Genomic DNA, 18794 nt, shown 5'->3' on the forward strand with positions numbered 1-18794 from the left:
GCGCCCATGTATCAAAGGTTTGCTCCAATGGCCTGGGGTTTGAATCTTACTCGTGGCCCTTCGCTGCATGTCATCCCCTCTCTCGCTCCCTTTCACAACTATGACTCTCTCTATCAAAATAAAGGCAAAAAAACAAAAAAAATATTCTTAAAAAGACAAAAAAAAACAATAGGAACTTACTATATGTGTTGCATTTGCAACACAACAATAACAACAACATCAGCATTGTGTCTCGCGTATGGTATCACGTCATTTACCCTGTGTTTCTCGCCTATTTTTTCATGACAAAACATAGTTCGGAGATCTCATCAGGGATTCCTCCCAGTGAAAAATCTTGTAGTGTGTGACTCCCGTCTCCGGTCAGTCAAGTAATGTAAAACCACAAGGACTTCAAGACTCCCGATAACAAGGCAGCAAGTTATGTAGTGTGAACAGTACTGAGATCTGACGACTTTGAAAGTCGTGTAGTGTGAACTTATCTTTAGCTACCAAAAATACAACAATTCTTATTTTCAGGTGATTATACGCTAATGAAAACATAGTTATGAACACTATATTCCATTTCTGCCAATAGATCCCCCTAAATCCTTCACACCGGACCTTTTAAAGGAACAATTTACCTTTTGAGTATTTTCACTTCATAACAGTCAAAATTCCCATGATGTCATTTTGTTTTACAGACAAAGATACTGCTTCAAAATGAATGTCTGAAACACAGTGAAATTATACGTGTGGTTATGTTTTAAATTTTGAAGATGTGTTGATTATTATGGATCCCAAGAACAGACAATTTTATCAGATTACTGTTCACTGATTACAGAAACCTCCCAGATGTTTTACCAATGTGGAATCCAACATTGAGTGTGTAAAGAAACAGTATTTGTGTTATAACTGCAAACACTTGTTTGATCAGTACAGAGTTTAAGAAGATGATTAATTTATATTTATGAAAACAAAATACCAGGTAGTGTGGTTGCTCGTTTTGGAGTGTCCTTTTGAATTGGTTAATTACACACTGAAAAGACAGGTGTGGTTACTGAAGAACATTGGATTCAGGGGTTGTTGGTCTGACAAAGCACAGCACTTTTTAAAAATATCCCTCCACTCTCTTTCTTTTCTTCAGCATGTGGGCCATCCAGTCCTGGTTGTTGGCAACTCTAGGCTCTTTGTTTCCACATGCATGGTGAGATGATGTTTGTCATTAGCCTTCAGGTAGCCTTATTTCTACCCTCAGACATCAGGTACATTTTTAGCAACTTGATGACGGCAGAGGTGATTGACCACGTGGGCTTTATGGTCAAATGAATACTCTGGCTCTGGTCAGTCCTTCTTGACCCTGCTGTAGAGAAGTAACCAGACCAAGAAGAGTTTGATGAGTTCTTTTGAAGAAACTGCACCAGTGTGGAAAAGCTAGAAGAAGCTGGAAGCATGGCCTGTTTCGATGGCTAATCGCGACCTCATCTGGGATAACAACTACTGAGACAAAGTCAGTGTAATATAACGAATGTATCATGATGAAAATTTGATTGGTAAAGTTGCCTATTTACATTTTTGCCTCAGATTGTTACCCCTGATTGAGTGTCGTTTTAATCTTGTTCTGGGTCGATCACATATTAAAATGCCAGGGACATAGCAGTTAAGCAAATATGTGAATATCATAATTCACCGCTTCTTGTTGTTGTCGCTTTCCAATGTACAAACTAAACCACTGTCACTCTCCTGTATATGAAAAACGAGTTGTAAATGGTGTCAATAACAAAGTTTCTTTTGTAAAAGAAAGGTTTTAATAAGAGGTTTATGGTAATACTATATTTTCTTTTCCCTGTTTAATTGCTGATGTACATGAAAGATGTGTAAAATAGAAATTGTCACCTTAATAAATTAAATCAAAAATTAGTGTGCGTTTGTGCCTTGAATGAATGAAAGAATCCGTGTCCCTGCAAATTTATTAAAATCTATTATTGGCATTTATTTCATCGCCGTTAATTGCTTTAATCATAATTCTTTTAAACAAAAATAACATTACAAGAAAGGAAGTTTTCTTTATTATGTATTGATTTATTTATTTTAGCTTTAATTTATTTATTATATTATTAATTTTATATTTATGTACATACTTTTTTTTCAGCATTGATTGATTTATTCATTTCATTAATTCTGTCATATTTAATCCTCCATATATACTGTTAGTGGACATAATATATTGTTTAACAGAATGCGCTTGTAGCCGCTAAGAGGCTGAAGTAGGCTCTTAACTGTGTGACTCGTTCCTAAAAGTCCAGATGTGTTTTACTGTTTATTAAATGAAAGGAATTACAAACAATAAGGCTAACTGGAATAACTAAACGTAATGTGACGGTCAACAGAAAATATCCAAACCTATCTCACCCTCTTTGTCGAACTTCCGCGGTCCAAGTGAACAGGTAAAAATAGGTGAAACTACACCCCTGTCCCAATTATAAAAATGTATTAGTATAGTATGTCGAAAAAAGCCATAAGTCATTGTATAGTGTGTCGACAAAAGTCATAGTATAGTATGTAAAAAAAAAAATCTTAAAAATGTATTAGTATAGTATGTCGGAGAAAGCCATAAAAATGTATTAATATATTTCGAAAAAAGTCCTAAAAATATCATAGTACAGTATGTTAAAGAAAGTCATACAAATATCATAGTATAGCATGTCGAAAAAAGTCATAGTATATTATGTTGAAAAAAGTCATAAAAAGTCATAGTTCAGTATGTTAAAGTCATAAAAACGTCATAGTATAGTATGTCGAAAAAAGCTTGGTGGGTCTAGTTTAATCATGGTAAGAGGAGATACATTTATTTTGAAATCTTGAGTTAAACTTTTAGTTTTGATATATCTCTAAAAGTATTTGAGTATTGACGACACACGCAGCATTTGGGGAAAAAAGGCTGCAAATAGAGAAAACAGATATCTGCCTTCTTTGTAATGAAAGAACAGGCAGCAGAAGACAATATAATGTGCTAACTTCGCCAGACAATCATTCACGCTCACATTAACGCTCACAATCACACCCATCTTAACAATGTTAGGTTATTATGGAATTTTTTCCCAATAAAGCCAAAAACATTCTGCCTACTGCAGGTTTAATCTTGAGTGTTTTTCTAGTTATGGTTTACTGTACACCCCAGTTTTCAAGGTATTTGCATTAGAAGTAGCATAGTCACTCATTAAATGCAGTCCTTGGGAACCCATTTATTTATAGGACACATCATGCTTTAATACAAAAATATTCCAAATACTGTACACTGGTTCTCAACAATGTGCAAAATCTAAAATATATATATATATTTACAACTCCAGTTAACAAGGAGAAAGACAGAAGAACAGACCTAATTTCCTCAAAATGTAAATACTCACTTTGATTGATGAGGTTTTAACCCGGAGTCTTAACACTTTGAAATGTTCTGATCACAGTTAATAAACCTACTCGATCTGAAATGCGAACAAATGGAAACGCAGTAAACAAATGGTTTGTGTACAGTTTGTGCTTACAGGAATGCAACATGGGTAATGGAGTTTTACATTAAAATGTATAAAAACATGCATCAGGTTGGAACCATACAGATTATTTTCAGTTGTAAAGTACTTACAACAGTAAATTTTACATTTACTGTATGTAATGCACACATTGTGTAGTAGAGCTCAATCTATGTGGAAAAAACGTGTTGCAAGTAAACATGTTTCCAGTCAAAGAGAACATAGTTACAACCTCACATGTTCAGGGTGATAACTGAGGTGAAGTAGCTGGAATGTTTTTTTTTGTAGTTTTCCAAAGACACAACGCCTCGTCCTCAAGGTTTCATAAAACAATGCTAGAAAAGAAAAAGCCTTTCCAGTTTTCATCCAATAAAAAAGTGCACTGCTCTCAGACATGCATACTGTACAAGGAATGTACGACGTGTACAATGAATCCCGTCCTCTCATACCTAAACGTCTCATTCACATCTAAGACACAAGACTCTCATCCACGTTCATTTCCTCCGGTCCAGCAGCAACAAGAGTTCTGTTTGTAATTACAAAGTCTTTCATTTAAAAAGCCACGGTGTGTTTGTCTGGTTTCATTTTATTTGTAGGAGTTTCATCTTGTTTCCTAAAAAAAAAAGAGAAAAATATTTAGCTGTTGAAGATTAACCTTTGAAAGTGAACATTTGGTGAAAGAGCAACACTTACCCAGTCCTTTAAGAAATTTGTTCACACCGCTTGGCTCCGGCTCAGGGTACGAATCCAGATACTCGGCCACTCTGAGCTCAAAGAGACCTGGGAGGAAGTTGGAAATGTTGAGCCACCGAGACAGAGCCAGTACAGAATCACATATTCAATCTTAAAAAGGAACAAAGTTTCATATTCTCTTCAAATGTTTCATTGTTCTGGTATTTGTGTTTAATTCAATCATACAAAACCCGACATGTGACCTCCCATTGAGTCATTTAACAACTTATTTTATGGAAACATCTGACTTCTTTACTCCAACTTTAATGTGAAATCTTTTTAGGATGACATTTCCTTCACAGGGTGCATCCACGCTACTCTTCAAACTGATTTCACAAGCAGATAGATTACAAGTCAAGATGGAAGTGGCTAATTTAGTTTTTTATTACTCTTGTCTTTTGTTGTATGTGGATAAACTTTGTTTGCACAGCATTATGGGAACATTAAAAGGTAGGGACATCTTAGGCAGCAATGACATCTAGGGCCCTATTTTAACCATCTATAGCGCATGGTCTGAAGTGCATGATGCAAGTGTATTCAGGGCGTGTCCAACTACACTTTTGCTAGTTAAGCGCTGCATAATCTGGGCGCAAAGTAAAACGGAAAAGGGGCTGGATTTAGTAATTAATCATAGGTGTGTTTTGGGCGTGACAGGAATTAAACCAATCAGAGTGTCATCTCCCATTCCCTTTAAAAGCCAAGTGTGCCTGCAACAGGCGCATGGCTGGTTAAAAGGCGAATTCGGCAAATTGGAGAAGCGAGACGTTTTCTGCTGAGGAAACGGATCAAGTTTAAAGTTCAAGTTTCCTTATTTATCAATTGCACAACAATTAGAGCAAAGCAGTCGTTGGCAATGAAAATAGGATGTAGTATGATGAAAAGTGGAACCTCTGCCTCCGCTGTCTCCCAATCCTCTGTCTCATCAACAACTCCATTTGACGGAATATGACCAAATGCACCGATAGCCTATCTAATTCATTATATGATAATGAGCACTAGGCTAAATATGATAAACATGAAAACGGCATTTCTTTCCAATGCAACCCACGAGGGGCTCGGACAAGCTGAGCGTAATCCTCCGGTGATGCTTTACGCACGGGTTTTCAGCTGGGCGCTGCCGGAGAGGCGGTGCGTAACGCGCGGATCCATCAGCCTCAAAACAGCGCCGTTTAGGTGGAGAGGGCCCGCAAACTTTGAAGTCGCCTACGTCTACACTCACACGATGAGAGGACGTCACAGAGGCGGGTTTGCACCGTGACCTCTCTGGTCAGGAGAGGTCAGGAGCGCTGAGGTTGAGCAACACAGAAAGCCTGAGAGCCTTACTTCATTGTATTCCATTATATTCTGAATTGTCACCTGCAGCCTGAATTTTGTGTTTTTCGTAACATAAATAAAAACATAGTTCTTGAGTTGACACTGTGGTTTAACTGAGGAGGAGGAGCGCTGCTGTGTGTCACTGTGTGTGTAACAAGCAGAGTGTTTGCGTGTTGAGACGCATCTTACCATCTGAATAATGCGCCTTTAAATTGCAGGAAAATACTGCACCAGAACAGGTTTTTCTTGGTCAATGGCACAATCGCTTTCTGCATGCCTTAAAATAGCAATGCGACAACGAAGCACCAGAACACACCTCATTTCCATGAGGCACACAGATAGGCGCGAGTACATTTGCTACTTGCACTACGTGGGCGCTGGGCGTGAAAATTACAACTGCCTCAGTCTGAAACTAGCAATGACTAGCAATATGAGGATTGTATTGACTTGAATATTTATTTTTCTTCCTATTAATTTTCTTACGATGAAAAGTAGTTCCTCTGTCAGAACTGAGTGTGAAGAAATTGCATCTCTAAGTTTTGTTTCGTCTTTTAAGAACTCTATCAGTGCACCTAATAATTTGCTGTTTCATAAAGTCATGTAAGAAAAAAAGTTTTCTCAATGCTTTAAAAAAAAAAAGAGAGAAAAGAATCAACCCTCTTGACTATTGGCACTGCTACATCAACACACTTACCTCTTACACCTCCGCTGCGCAGCTCTTTGTCCTGAATGAAGCCGGCAAACATCTGAGTGTCCATGAAGAGCTGCAGGAACTGGCGGACTCCACGGGAGGGGTGAGATTTGCGAAAGCTTTCGCGCTGGACCTCCCTGCTTCCGTTGGAGGACTCGACCATGTGGAGGGGATAGTGGCCCACCAGCTCCACGAAGAACCGCACAAAACCCTCCGACACCAGAGAGCTCAGGTCAGCCTGCTGACCTAGACGGGACACATTTAGGATGAAGACAAAAGGGTTGATGACAGACTCCAGAACAGATGAATTGTACTGTTGTTTTGCAATAAGATTATCTGACCGATACATTTGTTTAATAAAACAATAAAACAGACTTACTACAAATTCTGAGACAGGTTAAAGGCTTTTGCTTACTTTACGACTTCATATTGAAAGGTCTCTATTGTGGTGCACAAATGGATGTATTGCAAATTGTAATCTAGTAAACGACCTAAACGGGTCATCATTGAACATCAGTTTCAACTGCCCAGTTTGGAACATGTAATATCTGTTTACACCAGTGGGCTACCTCCGGGTCTGAGAAGTGAAGCCACTGCAGAAGTGCCTTAAACTTGCATTCTTTCTAATAGCCAGCAGGGGGCGACTCCTCTGGTTGCAAAAAGAAGTCTGATTGTGTAGAAGTCTATGAGAAAATGAGCCTACTTCTCACTTGATTTATTTCCTCAGTAAACATTGTAAACATGAGTTTATGGTCTCAATCGCTAGTTTCAAGTCTTCTTCAATACAGCATGATGTTCATTTAGTGAATTATGGTCCCATTTAGAGTCAGATAGACCATAAAGCAGGGGATGCTTTGGGGCGTGGCTACCTTGTGATTGACAGGTCGCTACCATGGTGTTGTCTGATATGGGAGTTGTTTTTGTCTTAGAACTTTAAACCCTTTCACTGTGTGTTTGGAGTTCATGAAAGTTATTTACAACCTTTTTGGTCGCCTAAAAATGTCTTATTCAGCGTTCGGTGGTATTTAGCTCCACCCTCTCGTGTCACAAGATGGTGAGGGCCAAAATGCCGAACTCAAAGCTTCAAAACAGCAGTCCACAAACCAATGGTTGACGTCACGGTGACTACGTCCACTTGTTATATACAGTCTATGAGTTTATACCAACCTCCACAGCTGTCTCCGTCCCCCTGTCTCAGGATATCTTCCCTGTCCTCCAGGATCTGCTGCAGTGCTGCCTGCAGTTTACTGGGCAGGATGCAGTCTTCATCGCCCAGCTGTCACACATCATAGCAAAGGTCAACAGCAGTCACATGATGCCATTTACAAACATACTGTACATCTAAACTGTCTCGCACACTGTCACAACATACATTTTGGTCTCAGTGGGAATCATTGCCTCACCCGTGGACTGGATCATAAATACCGTACGTACTTCTGACTGACTAAAAGTGCTGATTTCCCATGTATTGGTCACGTTTGGCCAATCTGTTCTGATGAACTAACAGCGGTACATTTTCATTTCGGAATTAGGTTTTTTGCTGTGGTGCATGAAGATGGATTTTAAATCTGCTGTACAAAAAACAAAAAGCTAATGCTGTTCAACACTAAAGGCAATCTGTTATTTGGACAATGACCCATTTTAAATCCAATGTGCCACGAGCCAAAAGAACAGATAGCGTGAGGCCGTCTAAATACCATACAGACTACACTGTGTAAGTCAAATCATCTCTAGCACTTTTATTTAAACAATGATGTGATTTATGTAAAATGCTGAGGAGGGAAGCTACCAGCAATATTGAAATTAGAGTTCTGTATATCAGACAGCTAATGTTGGAGTGGGTGGCAAGTCAATCGCTGCGTGTCCCATTAGCTTGTTAAGAGAGAAAGAGACTGTGCCTGAACAAATCAAATGTCAAATAAGAACCCAGTCAAATTAAGACAGACATAAATATAAATTAGGGCTGTCAAAGTTAACATGATAATAATGCGCAAACGCAAATTCATTTTAAAGCCACTAATTTCTTTAATACATTAACGCAACTTGTGACTTTTAGGTTGTAGCGGAATCAATTTTAAAGCTAGAGTGAAAATACTGGCATCATATGAAACTATAAAAACCTAAGGAATCCATTGGTACCAACCATGTCATACTAGCTTGTTGGGCAGGAGTCTAAATAACGCTCCAAACTTACACTAAATTTTGGAGAGGAAAACCTGGCATGGCCATTTTCAAAGGGGTCCCTTGACATCTGACCTCCAGATATGTGAATGAAAATGGGTTCTCTGGGTACCCACGAGTCTCCCCTTTTACAAACATGCCCACTTTATGATAATCACATGCAGTTTGGGGCAAGTCATAGTCAAGTCAGCACACTGACACACTGACAGCTGTTGTTGCCTGTTGGGCTGCAGTTTGCCATGTTATGATTTGAGCATATTTTTTATGCTAAATGTAGTACCTGTGAGGGTTTCTGGATGACATTTGTCATTGTTTTGTGTTGTTAATTGATTTCCAGTAATAAATATATACCTATATTTGCATAAAGCAATCATATTAGAGTATTGTTGATAAGAGTATTAAATACTTGACAAATCTCCCTTTAAGGAACATTTTTAACAGATAAATGTGCGATTAATTTGCGATTAATTGTGATTAACTATTTTAATCGATTGACAGCCCTAATATAAACACAACCAAACAAAAAAAACACATTTGTCATTAAAGGAGCAGTGTGTTGTATTTCGGGGGATCTATTAGCAGAAAGGTAATATAATATTCATAACTATGTTTTCTTTAGTGTATAATAACCTCAAAATAAGTATCCTTGTGTTTTTGTTAGTGTAGAATGAGCCCTTCATATCTATGTAGGGAGCGGATCCTCTTCACGGAGTCTGCCATGTTGCACCGCCACGTTTCTACAGTAAGTTTGGACAAACCAAACACTGGCTTTTTACATTACCTGAAGGCCACTGTAGTTCTCCAAAATGTTTAGGAAGGGAGGGGTGAGCGGAGGGGTATTCAATCTGCAACCTCACCACTAGATGCCACTGAATCCTACACACTCGTCCATAAATTGAATAGACTGACAGATCTGCAGCTCTGAATCTGCTGCAAAACCGCCTTCATGTTCGCGTCATGACATGGATTGCGGTCTGGGCTTGCATCCTATATAGTTTCATCTCCGCAGCGCTTGTGGGTGTGACAGAATTTTCTATCTGTCACCCTTAAAACATTCTGCATGTAAACAAGGGACAAGTGTAGGCAAAGCCATCTTTCCCCACTGGGACCACACCTATCACTCCCTTTATAAGCTGCTATGTGTACACACCTGAACGACAAACTTGTCTGCACACAGATCCACTATGAGCACCTGGGAAGACAGCGAGAAGAGAGAATGACAGTTAGACACTGCAAGAGTTCACGGTTTCGCAACAAGGTGGGGTGAGCCTGAGCAACAGTCTCCTGAGGGTGTTTCTCCACTACTATTCACACGCAGAGGAAGCTACTGTGGAGCCCTCACTGGTTCTGTTCTGATTCATTCACATTATGCAGTAAATATACACTCAGTGGCCACTTTATTAGGTACACCTGTACAATCTAATGCAATCCAGTACAACCGTTCTGCTATTAATTCTGCTTTTATGATGCTTCTAATGTTCTTTTTATTGACACCGTCATAGCACGTTAGCATTGATGACATAGTTAGTGGGGGCATTTTATTGGACTGCATTATATTCAGAGGCCTTTGTAATATAGAGCTGAAACGATTAATCAATTAGAGTCAACTAATTAATCGCCAGCTATTTTGATAATTGGTTTGAGTAATTTTTAAGAAAGAAATTCTCTGATTCCAGCTTTTTAAATGTGAATATTTTCTGGTTTCTTTACTCCTCTATGACAGTAAACTAAATATCTTTGAGTTGTGGACAAAAAAAGACATTTGAGGATGTCATCTTTTAAGACCAAAAAACTCATCGATGAATCGAAAAAATAATCAAAACATTAATCGACAATGAAAATAATCATTAGTTATCATTATCATATCATATCATTACTTAAACTATGACCTCAATAATAAATTGAATTCACACATTTCTGACCAATGAGTTTCTTGCCATGTTATGGCAGGGCTGTTAATAATGGATGGATTGTATTAGATTGTACAGGCGTACCTAATAAAGTGGCCACAGAGTGTACAGCCAAAAGATGGCAGTAAAACCTCTATACAGACTGACCGGTCTATTTAAACGGCAAATTGGACAATGCTTTGAAAACATTTTAACAGAACTCTGACCGACCTCCTCGATGGGCAGTTCCAGCAGCGGTGGCAGGCACGGTGACAGCACCCCAATGAGGAATGGGGTGGGGGAGCAGCTGATGTCCAGCATGCTGGCCGGTAGCACAGGTATAAAGGTATGCTGCCAGGTGAAGGGGTACAGCAGCGCCAGCACTGCATGGCTACACCGAGACAACACACTGCGGTGAACAGCAGAGAGAAAAGATTACAACACAAAAACACTATTCAGTTCTCACGCAGATCATATGACACAGAGACATCAATCATAGCTCCTTGAATGTAGCGTGGGCACACTAATACAAGTCTTTACCAGCACATTTTCAAAGTTACCAACTGTAAGAGCTTTCAGCAGTACTTGTGTATCAAAGAGTTCTCCCAAAATGCAACTGATGTATGCTAATACTCTTAGTGCGGTAGCTACTACTACTACTAGTTCTAGATAACACTCCTTGTCCCTGTAGATACTGCTGTTATTATACTAATAATATTATAATTATTATTATTATTATTATAATTATAATTAATATACAGCAACTCTGAATCCATTTTTTTATAACTTTAAACATCATCATCATCATCTACATTTAATAGATGTTAATAAATCCAATCAACGGCTAGATAATTATATTTCTAATAACTAGAGGCTGTCAATCGGTTAAAATATTTAATCACGATTAATCACATGATTGTCCATAATTAATCCTGATTAATCACAAATGAATTACACATTTTTCAGGTCAGAGGTCAAGGGACCCCTTTGAAAATGGCCATGCCAGTTTTTCCTCGACAAAATTTGGCGTAGGTTTGGGGCGTTATTTAACCTCCTTCGCAACAAGCTAGTATGACATGGTTGGTACCAATGGATTCCTTACATTTTTTAGTTTCATATGATACCAGTATCTTCACAAGTTGCAAGCTACGTTAATGCATTAAAAAAATTTGTGGCGTTAAAACGCGTCAACGTTGACAGCCCTGTTAATAACCCTTTTAGTCCGTTTTAGATCACTCTGTAGCACCGAAACTACCGTAACATGCTGCTGACTCCATCACAACATTCACATAATTCTCAATCTAACCACAGCGTTTACCATTGCTGATATTGGCAGGTTGATACTGGCTTGTTTTCAGTGTCATTATGTATGTTGGCAGATATGCGAAAAGGAATTGCAGTACATTCTTTTCTTGTAGCCTGCGTTTGCATGTATATATGACAGTTTACGTCATACAATAAATAAAAACATTTAAAGTTTATTATTCAACTGAGAAATGTCCTGCTGAGTAATAACCGGCTTGGGATGGGTCAGGACCTGTTATTGTTGTGGCTCTGGAGAGCCCACTGACACACTGCATGTGGTACTCGGCTGTACAAATAAACCTGACTTGACTTGCAGTTGAGACTCTGCCAAAGCTCAGCATTGAGGCCAAGGTACATAAATGACATTGGCGCTGTGCCTGTGTGATGTAATGTAGCGCAAACAAAAGGAGGACACATCAAGGGGGGAAGGGGAGAATTTTCAAATTGCCGATGTCATTATTTTTGAATTTCTACTGTATGTCATCCTTAGACATATACCGACAGTTAAGTGGCCCTGTAGTGTTTTGTGTTACCACAGCAGTACCTGAGTTTGTCAGCGATGAAGATGACCCTCCTCTCAAGCAGAAGGGAGGCAAACACCTGCAGGAGATTCCCGACACTGAGACACTCCAGCAGACTGTCAAAGTCCACGTGCTCCAGTCTGGAGTCCACTGGTCGACACAAAGTCAGGACCTAAAGTAAAGCAATAAGAGCACATGGAGCCAGGCTAAGTGTAAATGCAGTGGTAGAACTTGTAGCTGTTTACATTAGCTGTTCCACTCTGACTGTTGGGTGAGTGCCTGAAAGCTGTACATTAAGCAGAAACAGACTCTTTAGATGCATCCAGGTGGAGGATGGAGTTTAGAATCACAGAAGTGGAAACATAAGTTGGCTTCTTAAAGAGATAGTTCAGGTGTTTAGAAGCGGGGTTGTATGAGGTACTTATCCATAGTCGGTGTATTACCTAGGGATGCACCGATACCGATACCGGATCGGATATCGGGCCGACACTAACTCAAATAGCTGGATCGGGTATCGGTGACAATGGGGTAGATCTACTCAATTCAGATCTATGTTTGTATACTTCATACATTATATACTGGAATTTTAATTCCTGTTTAAGTTTTGAACAATTTGTTGCTGCATTAAAAAGGTTTACACTTGAATTATAATTTCTGTTCATTTTGAACAATTTGTTACCAAGTTGCTGGTGTACGATTTATTATTTTAATAATAATATATAACAATTATTTGGTAAATGGACTTGCGTTTATGTAGCGCTTTTCTAGTCTTCCGACCACTCAAAGCTCTTTACACTACATGTCAGCATTCACCCATTCACACACACACATTCATACACTGATGGCAAGAGGCTGCTATGCAAGGTGCCAACCTGCCCATCAGGTTCTAATCTAAATACTCATTCACACACCGATGGCACAGCCTTCAGGAGCAATTTGGGGTTAAGTATCTTGTTCAAGGAAACTTCGACATGTGAACCGGAGGAGCCGGGGATCGAACCACCGACCTTCCGATTGGTGGACAACCTGCTCTACCTCTTTTTGCTTTATATCTATGTATTTATTTGTTACATTTTGTTTTATAATGTTAAAGATAGGGTCGACGATGTTGGAAAGCTAGCATCATTTGAAAGTAGCATGGGCTCAGGAGCTCCGTCTAAAGCACCCCCCCAGCCCTCGGGGCTCCTTCCAAGACAAACGCCCCCCCACACACACACATGCACGAGCACCGCCGCGTCGTAACTACTTCACAGACACAGAGCGGAGAGAGGACCTCAATTCAACAACGCTACCTCATGACAAGTAACCACAGCAGTGCTACTGCAGGGCTGAGTTTTCTCTTCCATTCTCCAGTAAATGTGCGGCGGCGACACACTTTGAGTTCAGGCTGGTGCAAGCCAAGGGTAGAGTACGAGCAGGGAGGCAGGGAGGCAGGGAGGCAGGGAGGCATCTGATTGGTTCTTTCCAAGCGGGCCGCGAGGCAGTGATTGGTAGACGTTTTTGGCTAAAATACGTTTTTTTGCCGTCCGCAGCACTGCATTGTTTTGCTCCAGTGTCGATACTCCTGTCTGGTTCTCCAAGCTGGGGGCGTGCCGACTGTCATCTACTGGAGGTAATACACTGACTATGGATAAGTACCTCATACAACCCCACTTCAAAACACCCAAACTATCCCTTTAAGAGCCACCTAACTGCTGAAAGAGAACAAAGTAGTGATTTTGCAGCATTTCCTCTGAGTTGTGGAAACAGTAATGACTAAATTGATTATTGTTGACTGTTATTATATATAGCTGTCCCGACATGAACCCTTCAAAGCTGAAAAATAGCTATCCCCATTGTTTACTCAGATAACCTCCCATTCTGAGTCAGTCTGAGTGTGCAGGAAGGCGTGGTTAGAAGGAACAAAACTACTAATTAACATTTCCTCTTTTGGTTTCAGGGTTACCTCATTCCCGGAGCCCGGGAGGAAGCTCTTCACTGTGACTGTGCGTCCGGGGGCTGGAAAAGGGGCCTCCATCACGCTTCGCATAAAAGGGCTAACCAGCGGTGGGGAAATCTCCCTGCGCCTCTCCACCTCCTCTAAAATCTGGACAGACAGAGACAGACGAATCACTTTGTGTGCTGAAAGAACAATTTTTGATTAAAGTCTAAACAATAGAACAGAGCCAAAGTTTTCCTCCTGGCCAGATTCACACTTGCTGTTTGTAAATTTCACTCGGCCAACTGGAAAATGGGTGTGACGGACACACAGTTACATGCATACAATTTATTTTTTGAAAAACACACCCAGGGATTTGATCAGGATTATTTTCTAGAGTAGCCTCATTCCATCCTAATACATACAAGGAGTTTCAGGGCAGCAGCTTTCACACACTTCAAGAGGATTCCCGCTGAACCAGCTCCTTTCATCTCCCTACAAAGGTGTCTATCGGCAAACACAAGGGAGCACATGCATTGTATAGTTGCCTCACCTTTGCAAAGAGGTTGAAACAGCCCAGTTTGCTGACAATACAGTGCACCTCAGGAAGCCTCTTTCCTTTTCCAATGGGCTTAAAGACAAATACAGTTTCATATGTCATAAAGCAGGTAACAACAGAGAGAACTATGCCAAAAAAAACATCAAATATTAACATTTAACTATATAAAGTACAATCAGATTCTCATCAAGAGCTTATTTTTCCCTTTTGATGTGTTTAATAGTACTTTCAACTTTGTAGATTGGAAGAAAAGGAGTCTAAAGTCTAAACTTTTATGATCGTACAGTGAGCTTATCTACCAATAAAACTCCTCATGTTATCTTTGGTCTAACTGTCTACACTAAAGATAGAATAGACACATCAGAACACAGTTAAAGAGAGCTTAACAAGACAACCACAAACAAAATAGAAAAGGCAGATACACCACATAATGTCTACCTTAAAAAGTGTCTTTTGAAAAGTGTCTTAAAAAGACCTAAAAGCAGCTCTCCTGGTGAGGCAAAAGAAAGGGGAAAACGATGAAATTCTTCTTGCTCTCTGTCATGGATTCAGAAGTGGTTTATGGTCTGTTATTCACATATACTGATTCACATCTCCTCAGAGATGTTGAGTAAGCATGTGGCGGGCTGCCATGTCATCACACACACACACACACAAACACATAAGTGCTCGAGTCAATGACTCAGATGCAAATGTTGACACATCCAAACTCACCAAGATCTTACGGCAGTAACAAAACCAGCGGCTGCCGTCCTCTCCGGTCAGGACGAAGGAGAAGGTCTCACTGTGAACAAGACATAGACACAGGAGATGATATTCAAATGACTTCAGTTGACTTATTACTGTCTAATAAACATATACACATCATTGTGCAAACGTCCTTGAACAAAAGCTGAAATAAAGAGATTGAAAAATATCTTTAGGGAATTACTTCATTAAAAAAGCAAAACAAAGAAACAGACATCAAAACAATGTGGTTGATTAATGTCAGGACTGTTAAAGCTGCAGTAGGCAAGTTGGAGCAAATATAATTAAAAAAAGTTATTTTTATAAAACGGTCACTATATCCTGACAGTAGTGCATGAGACAGGTAATCTGAAAAAAATCATGTTCCTCTGAGTCCTCTGGTGTTCCTAATGGCATTTGCAAGATTTCACAGACCGGAGGAAAACAACCAATCAGAGTCGAGCTGGAGCCTTTCCATCTGAGCAACTGTCAATCACTCACAAACTCAGATCAAACGGTCAAACATTTTACAGCTAAGCAGTACACTACAAGATGTTTCTGAAAACATTTTATGCGAGAAATAGGCATTAGAGTAACAGAATATTAATTAATATTTGATCAGCGCTGCCTAGTTTGACTGTTTGATCGGAGTTCGTGAGTGATTGACAGCTGCCTACGTTGAATGAACAGCCAATAGGAACGCTCTCTCTCTGAAATGACCTGTGATTGGCCAACGTCTCCCGTCACAGGAGATTTTTTAAAGCCTGAAAACAGAGCCATGAGGAGGTGCAGAAGTCTAGTTGTCTCTCAGAACACTTGAATTACAATATGCTGCAAGGTTATTATGGATTTTTTGCCCAATGATGCCAAAAATATTCTGCCTACTGCCGCTTTAACTCTATGGAGATATAAAGGCAGAGCGTCTAGAAACTAGGTAAATGGACAGTGTGTCTTTTGTTTTTTTTGCACTACAACAGATGAGTGTTTTTAAGACAGGGAGGCAGTGGAAAATGAGCTCATAACCCACATTACAACAATAAACCATATCCGGTTGTAAAAAAAAAAGTAAAGAATGCCCACTGCACCTCAGCACTTCAACAGAGATTTAATTAGATCAGTTGAAATTTTAATTATCCCTCTAGGGAATTTGAGTTGCAATTTATGGGTTACAGCTGAGGTTATGAAGAGGAAAAGAGGAAATGGGGGGTATTAAACATAATACGACTGATAATTACGGTGTTAGAACTTAGCTAAATACTATACAGGAAAGAAAAGTTAAGACAACGTTTATTAGAGCACATGAAAGGTGTGTGTACCATAACAAACAAAAGAAAAGACTGACATAATGGAAATGATGAAAGATGAAAAAAAGAATACAGTAGTTACCATTGTACCATTGTCATAGCCTTTGGGATGCAGTTACTTCTGTATACATCTAGCATGCTATTAACAATATTACTGTAGCGCATGTGCTGACCTTGGCATGTGCGCAGAGGGCTTCCAGTCGTGTGAGTCCGGGAAGCAAAACTTGGGAATGACCCTCAGCTGATCCTCCGCCTCTTTGGACAGCCGGGATGACTTCTCAAACTGAAACAGAGGGACTCCAGTTACAGCAGTGCTTCTCCAAATCACTTTCTTGAACTGGTTCCAGAGGGACCCAGGTGACATCAGTGGTTATTTAATTGCATTAGAATATAATTTAATCTTAATTAAGTATGAGATATTTAGAATTTATTACTCAAGGTTTACTTGTCTCGAAAATGTATATGGAAATCTCTTGACTACTGTAAACCTGAGAAATTCCCCTCGAAATGAACATCATCACTTAAAATAGGAATCATCTTCCTTTCATTTTGCCAAACAAGATTATATTTTGGACATGAAATTAGCCCAGAATGCCATTCAGTTAAAGCACTGTGATCAAATTACAGTTCTGTCGTTTGCCTAGAAGAAGGGTTATGATAAGGGTTATGTTAAAAGGTCCTTCTGACCAGTTTGGGGAACTGCTGCGTGATTTCAGGGGAGTAGGTATTTCCCAGGGAGCCTTTTCTCAGCGACACCACCACAAAGATCTGGAAAAGCTGCTGCTTCTGCTGCTGCAGCTGGATCAGGTCTCTCTCCAGGGTGCGGTAGCCTGGCCGACGTTTCAGTGTAGACTGGATGTAAACTGATCTCCTGGAGCCTGTTGGACACCACACAATGAGACGATATGGTAAATGCTTGTCCCGGGACACATCCCATCCAGCACACTGGGGCAATTTGAGGCATTTTAAATATCAATTTACAGTATAATGGGGAAGTTAACTCTGATTACACAGTTTCCAAAACAATTGTCTTGGATAACTGGTAGTCTGTGTCTTACAGCAGTATTTTCTCAAAGTTAAAGCAACATTTTTAAAGCCTCTTGGCTTAAAGAACGGCAATGTCGGTCAGTCGACCACTCTGGTCCAGACCAATACATCTTCAATTTCAATTTCAATTTATTTTTATGTGGCGTCAAATCATAACAGAAGTTGTTTCGAGACACTTTTCATAAAGAGCAGGTCTAGACCATACTCTATAATTTAGACACCAAACAAGAGATCACCCATGAGCATGCATTGTTATGCGACAATGGCAAGGAAAACTCCCCTTTAGCAGGTAGAAACCTTGGGCAGAACCCAGCAAATTGACAATCTTGACAATATTGTGTCACGACCCGGCTCAAAGGAAGGACAAAATATGGAGACTACACATGACTCTTTAAAGTAAAGAGTTTAATGGTGCTAAAAATGGGATTGGGAGCATTTCTATTGCCTCTCAACGGCTCTCAACATGGCGATGACAAGTCGGCGGCTCGCAGCCAACGGTGCTAACAGTGCAAACAACGGCAAGAGTGCTGACAGACATAACAGTGTTAACCTGAGGGGGAACCGGAGGGTGGGTGCTATGCTTCTGCGACAACGCCATTGGTCAGGACTGTAACCGCTGTATGAGCTAGCCAGTGGGGCATGCTCACATGCACTGAAAACACGTGCGGCCGGCCCGGCGATGTCAACAAAGCAAGGAGAAGCTCGGATTACAACACACACAAAAGGGAGAGCGACTTCATTATCTGCTCAGGTAGACCTTACTCCTCTATAGCTTTACATAGTAAGTAGTTGTTTCCTGCTATATTAATGCTGTGAATATCAAATTTAGCACCTTTAAGGACGCTAAATTAAGCGTCCAGTCCGTTCATCAGTAATGTGTGTAGTGTGTGGATGTGTGAACATGTATAGGTGTAACAACACAACCAACTAAAGTCCAACCAAACCAAATAACTTAGAGAGGAGAGAGACCGACTGCTCAGACACACATATACTGTATATGGCTGAGCAGTCACACCAACCCAGGTGTAAGCCATCACACCTATTGAGCAACTCCCCAGATCAGGGAATTGGTCTTGAGGCCTAAGGGCCATCACAATGTAT

The 18794-nt window shown here is 40.0% G+C and overlaps 1 protein-coding gene across 1 annotated transcript in view; it reads right to left on the reverse strand.

Annotated features, from left to right (window-relative positions):
* Nucleotides 1–3196: 3196 nt before the first annotated feature.
* The window catches only part of dennd2c (DENN/MADD domain containing 2C), a 28944-nt gene continuing 13346 nt past the window's right edge, over nucleotides 3197–18794 (reverse strand). The window contains exons 8-19 of the mRNA XM_074642887.1: nucleotides 17334–17524; nucleotides 16820–16929; nucleotides 15331–15400; nucleotides 14611–14688; nucleotides 14085–14225; nucleotides 12163–12311; nucleotides 10545–10722; nucleotides 9575–9616; nucleotides 7411–7519; nucleotides 6247–6489; nucleotides 4200–4286; nucleotides 3197–4119 (exon numbers count right to left, since the gene is read on the reverse strand). Coding sequence (XP_074498988.1) covers nucleotides 4088–4119; nucleotides 4200–4286; nucleotides 6247–6489; nucleotides 7411–7519; nucleotides 9575–9616; nucleotides 10545–10722; nucleotides 12163–12311; nucleotides 14085–14225; nucleotides 14611–14688; nucleotides 15331–15400; nucleotides 16820–16929; nucleotides 17334–17524 — 1430 coding nt within the window. The 3' untranslated portion in view covers nucleotides 3197–4087. The remainder of the gene's footprint in view (nucleotides 4120–4199; nucleotides 4287–6246; nucleotides 6490–7410; nucleotides 7520–9574; nucleotides 9617–10544; nucleotides 10723–12162; nucleotides 12312–14084; nucleotides 14226–14610; nucleotides 14689–15330; nucleotides 15401–16819; nucleotides 16930–17333; nucleotides 17525–18794) is intronic.

This window comes from Sebastes fasciatus, chromosome 8 (genome assembly GCF_043250625.1).
Source record: "Sebastes fasciatus isolate fSebFas1 chromosome 8, fSebFas1.pri, whole genome shotgun sequence".
Taxonomy (NCBI): domain Eukaryota; kingdom Metazoa; phylum Chordata; class Actinopteri; order Perciformes; family Sebastidae; genus Sebastes; species Sebastes fasciatus.